This window comes from Piliocolobus tephrosceles, chromosome Y, assembly GCF_002776525.5.
Source record: "Piliocolobus tephrosceles isolate RC106 chromosome Y, ASM277652v3, whole genome shotgun sequence".
Taxonomy (NCBI): domain Eukaryota; kingdom Metazoa; phylum Chordata; class Mammalia; order Primates; family Cercopithecidae; genus Piliocolobus; species Piliocolobus tephrosceles.
This window is the reverse complement of record NC_045456.1, coordinates 22,343,998-22,349,415: the sequence shown is the minus strand read 5'-3', so window position 1 is coordinate 22,349,415 and position 5,418 is coordinate 22,343,998. Positions and strand designations below refer to the sequence as shown.

General features: G+C 47.7%; 1 protein-coding gene across 1 annotated transcript in view; it reads right to left on the bottom strand.

Annotated features, from left to right (window-relative positions):
• The window catches only part of CRLF2 (cytokine receptor like factor 2), a 37,801-nt gene that overhangs the window by 3,495 nt on the left and 28,888 nt on the right, over positions 1 to 5,418 (bottom strand). The window contains exons 3-4 of the mRNA XM_031935006.1: positions 4,778 to 4,944; positions 504 to 637 (exon numbers count right to left, since the gene is read on the bottom strand). Coding sequence (XP_031790866.1) covers positions 504 to 637; positions 4,778 to 4,944 — 301 coding nt within the window. The remainder of the gene's footprint in view (positions 1 to 503; positions 638 to 4,777; positions 4,945 to 5,418) is intronic.

Genomic DNA, 5,418 nt, shown 5'->3' with positions numbered 1-5,418 from the left:
ATAGATAGATAGATAGATGATAGATTGAAAGAGAAAGACACATAAAATAGAATGAGATAGATACCAAATTGAAAGAACTAGAGAGAGATAAAATAGAATGAGATAGATAGATAGATAGATAGATAGATAGATAGATAGATAGATGATAGATAGATAGAGATAGAGACAGATAGAATTAGATAAATAGATAATAGGTTGAAAGACAGAAAGAATGATATAGAGATGGATGGATGGATAGATAGATAGATAGATAGATAGATAGATAGATAGATAGATAGATAGACAGACAGACATATTATTGGTTCTCTTTCTCTGAAGACCCCTCAGAGACACAGAGAGAAAAGCGAGCTGGACTAGAGCTCTCTCAGGAAGAAACAGCAGAGTGGAATTCAGGCAGGTGTAGACAGAGGGGACCCGGGGGTCTGACTGAACAGAGAATCCCACAGCCCGCACCTGGGGGACGCTCAGCCACCAACGCCCTGCATCACGGCCACCCGGCTCACCTGCCACTCCGTGTCGAAGGGGCTCCGGTACTGAACCTCATAGAGGAGACCCCTGTAGGACAGGTCGGAACACGTCACCGTCACCGCGTCCTGATGCCACAAAAAGCTCACCTGCTTCGGGGAACTCGGCTTCACTGAGAAGAAGAAATAACAGAAGCTTCATGTTGCAGACACTGATATCCCTCCTCTCTGAGCTGACTGTGACAGGCTTACTTCATCCCCTTTCTCTAGCGTGTACCCCTCCCTTCCTTAATACCTTATGGTGCTTGGGGTTCACCTGTCTTCATTACTTTTACAGAACCTTCCACCAGAGCTCCGAGAACCTGTAGGCTTGTGAAGGAACTGTCTAAAATTCTGTGGAAAATGTCCTGTGTGTCTCTTACAGGCTAAATTATGTCCCCCACAAAAATATATGTTAAAATCCCAACTCCCCAGAAACTCAGAATAGGACTGTATTTAAAAATAGGATCCTTTGGGAGGCTGAGGCGGGCAGATCACCTGACGTCAGGAGTTTGAGACCAGACTGACCCACATGGAGAAACCCCGTCTCTGCTAAAAATACAAAACTAGCTGGGCGTGGTGGTGCACGCCTGTAATCCCAGCTACTCGGGAGGCTGAGGCAGGAGAATCGCTTTAACCCTGGAGGCAGAGGTTGCAGTGAGCCGAGATCATGCTATTGCACCCAGTCTGGGCCACAGGAGCGAAACTCTATCAAAACAAAAAAAAAAAATCCATCTGGCTGGACACAGTGGCTCACGCCTGTAATCTCAGCAGTTTGGGAGGCCAAGGCGGGTGGATCACAAGGTCAGGAGTTCGAGACCAGCCTGGCCAATATGGTGAAACCCCATCTCTACTAAAAAAATACAAAAATTAGCCAGGCGTGGTGGCACACGCCTATAGTTCCAGCTACTCGGTAGGCTGAGGCAGAAGCATTGCTTGAACTTGGGAGGTGGAGGTTGCATTGAGCCGAGATCGCGCCACTGCACTCCAGCCTGGCGACAGAGCGAGGCTCCATCTCAAAACAAAGTGGGTGGGAGGGGATCCTTGTAGGTACATTTAGTTAGTTAAGATGAGGTCATACTGGAGAAGGAAGCATTCTAAATGCAACGATAGGTGTCCTTCTCAGAGACAGAGGAGACACAGACACAGAGGAGGAGGCCACGTGGAGACGGAGGCAGAGACTGGAGTGATGCGGCCGCAAGCCCAGGGACGCCTGAAGCCCCCAGGAGCTGGGAGAGGCAGGAAGGATCCTCCCCTAGAGTTTCCCGAAGGAACTGGATACAACTGTAATGCATTGAATGGTGACCCCTAAAATACATGTTTGTGTCCTGTTCTCCATAACTTCTGAATGAGACCTTATTTGGAAATAGGGTCTTTGCAGATGTCATTAATTAAGAATCTTGAGAAGAGATCACCCTGGATTAGCTGAGCTCTAAATGCAATGACAGGTGTCCTTGTAAGAGACAGAAGAGGAGACACAGACACAGAGGAGAAGGCCACGTGGAGACGGAGGCAGAGACTGGAGTGATGCGGCCACAAGCCCAGGGATGCCTGGAGCCCCCCGGGGAGCTGGGAAAGACAGGAAGGATCCTCCCCTAGAGCCTCCGGAGGGAATGCGGCTCTCAGACACGTCCATCTCACTGGGAGAGAATAAGTTTCTGTTATTTTAAACCTCCCGTTTGTGGTGACCTATTACAGCCCAGGAAACGCACGCAGTATCTACGAGTAATTTTGCAAATAAAGAGTTCGCCGTTCTCACTGGATTCTGAAACAGATTCATTTCCCCTACCTCTAAAAAATAAAAAAGGAAAAAAGAGCCACAGCCTTCCAGAATTCTAGGATAAAGAAGAAACATTTTGGAAAGAGAGTTTCCCTACAGCCAGTTCTCCGCGCACATAAGGAAACCTGCCAGGTGCAGTGGCTCATGCCTGTCATCCCAGAAATTTGGGAGGCCAAGGCAGGAGGATCTCTTGAGCCCAGAAGTTTGAGATCAGCCTGGGCAATATGGTGAGACCCCAGGTCTACAAAACATGAGAACGTTTGCCAGGCGTGGTGGTGTGTGTCTGTGGTCTGAGCTACTCTGGAGGCTGAGGCGGGAGGATCGCTTGAGCCCAGGAGGTGGAGGCTGCAGTGAGCTGCGATTGCATCACTGCCCTCCAGCCTGGGCAACAGAGCAAGACCTTCTCTCTCAAAAAAAAAAAAAAAAGATAAAAAATCCAGTGAATGTGTGTGTAGGCAGGGCACCAGAGGGCAACATCTCTAATTAATTCCCTTATTTTATTTATTTATATTTATTTATTTATTTATTTATTTATTTGAGATGAAGTTTCCCTCTTGTTGCCCAGGCTGGGGTGCAGTGGTGTGATCTCAACTCACTACAACCTCCACCTCCCGGGTTCAAGCGATTCTCCTGCCTCAGCCTCCTGAGTAGCTGGGACTACAGGTGCCTGCCACCTCGCCCGGCTAATTTTGTATTTTTAGTAGAGACGGGATTTCTCCATGTTGGTCAGGCTGGTCTCGAACTCCCCACCTCAGGTGATCCTCCTGCCTCGGCCTCCCAAAGTACTGGGATGAAAGGCGTGAGCCACCGCGCCCGGCCTTATGTATTTTCAATAATGAATTTATAAATCGGCCAGGCTGGAGTGCAGTGGCGTGATTATGGCTCACTGCGGCCTCTGTCTCCCGGGTTCAAGCAATTGCCCTGCCTCAGCCTCCCGGAGAGCTGCGATTACAGGCGTGCACCACCACGCCCGGCTAATTTTTTTTATTTTTTATTTTTAATAGAGATAGGGTTTCACCATGTTGGTGAGGCTGGTGGTCACGAACTCCAGACCTCAAGTGCTCCGCCCGCCTCGGCCTCCCATAGTGCTGGGATTACAGGCATGAGCCACCGTGCCGAAGCTTTAATTAATTCCCTTAAATCACAGTCATGTGGTCTCCCCGACTGGTTCATCCCCGACCAGTGTGTGTGTAAGAGGAAACTTTCTAGAAGGCCAGTTTCTCCTCACTTGGAGTCAGGAACTGGGCACTGGGCTCCAGTGGCCAATGGTCCATGAGGTTGCTTTTCAGAATTTACTGAAACTAACTGAAGGTGACGAGCTGAAAGCTTACTGAAAAGTGTGCTGGGCTTGCTTTTCAATAGTTACGGTAATCATTGATCCCGCGACTGGCATGAGCTTGCTTTTCGGTGCTTATGGTAATAAGCTGAAGGAAGTACTGAAAAGCGTGGTGAGCTTGCTTTTCAATAGCTACAGTAATCACTAATCCAGTGACTTGTCTGAGCTTGCTTGTCAGTACTTAGGTAATCAGCTGAAGGAAGTACTAAAAAGTAGGCTGGGCGTGCTTTTCAATCGTTACGGTAATCATTGATCCAGCGACTATCAAGAGATTGCTTTTCAGTACTGAGGGTAATCAGCTGAATGAAGTACTGAAAAGGGTGGTGAGCTTGCTTTTCAATAGCTACGGTAATCATGGACCGGCGATTTCATGAGCTTTTCAGTACTTACGGTAATCAGCCGAAGGTACTGAAAAGTATGCTGAGCTTGCTTTTCAGTAGTTACGGTAATCATTGATCCAGCGACTATCATGAGATGGCTTTTCAGTACTTAGGGTAATCAGCTGAAAGAAGTACTGAAAAGTGGGCTAAGCTGGCTTTTCAATTGTTACGGTAATCATTGATCCCTCGTGAACTTGTGACTGGCATGAACTTGCCTTTCCTTACTTACGGTAATAAGCTGAAAGAACTACTGAAAAGCGTGGTGAGCTTGCTTTTCAATAGCTACGGTAATCATGGATCCGACGATTTGCGTGAGTTTCAAGTACTGAAAAGTGTGCTGAGCTTGCTTTTCAATTGTTACGGTAATCATTGATCCCGCTACTAGTATGAACTTGCTTTTCATTACTTACGGTAATAAACTGAGGGGCGTACTGAAAAGTGTGCTGAGCTTGCTTTTCAATAGCTACGGCAATCATGAATCCGGCGATTTACACGAGCTTTTCAGTACTTATGGCAATAAACTGAAGGGAGTACTGAAAAGCATGGTGAGCTTGCTTTTCAATAGCTACGGTAATCATGAATCCGGCGATTTGCACGAGCTTTTCAGTACTTATGGTAATAAGCTGAAAGAAGTACTGAAAAGCATGGTGAGCTTGCTTTTCAAGAGTTAACGGTAATCATGGATCCGGCGATTTGCAGGAGCTTGGTTTTCAGCCCTTGGGGTAATAAGCTGAAGGAAGTACAGACAAGCATGGTGAGCTGGCTTTACAATACTTACGGTAATAAAAGATCCAGCGACTGGCGGTGAAAACTGGGTGCGTCCCGTTCCTGATGGAGAAATAGAGAATATCGTCTTGCTGCTCTGCGTCTAGGAGGCACCCCGAAGTGTGAACTTCCTGGAGAATGTAGATGGTGCACTGGTCATAGGCCTCATCTGGATTGAATCTGGGGTTTAAAATGACCATTTAGCAACAGTGCTTTATTTATTCATTTATTTATTTAGAGATGGGGTCTCGCTCTGTCCCCCAGGCTGGAGTGCAGTGGCGCAGTCTCAACTCGCTGCAACCTCCGCCTCCTGGGTTCAAGCGATTCTCCTGTCTCAGCCTCCTGAGTAGCTGGGATTACAGCCACCCGCCATCAGGCCCAGGTAATTTTGGTAGTTTTACTGGAGACATGGTTTTACCGTGTTAGCCAGGCTGGTCTCCCTGACCTCAGGTGATCCACACACCTTGGCCTCCCAAAGTGCTGGGATTAGAGGTGTGAGCTACCACGCCTGGCTTTTTTTTTTTTTTTTTTTCTGAGACAGAGCCTCACCCTGTCGCCAGGCTGGAGTGCAGTGCCGCAATCTCAGCTCACTGCAACCTCCACCTCTCAGGTTCAAGAGATTCTCCTGTCTCAGCCTCCCAAGTAGCTGGGATT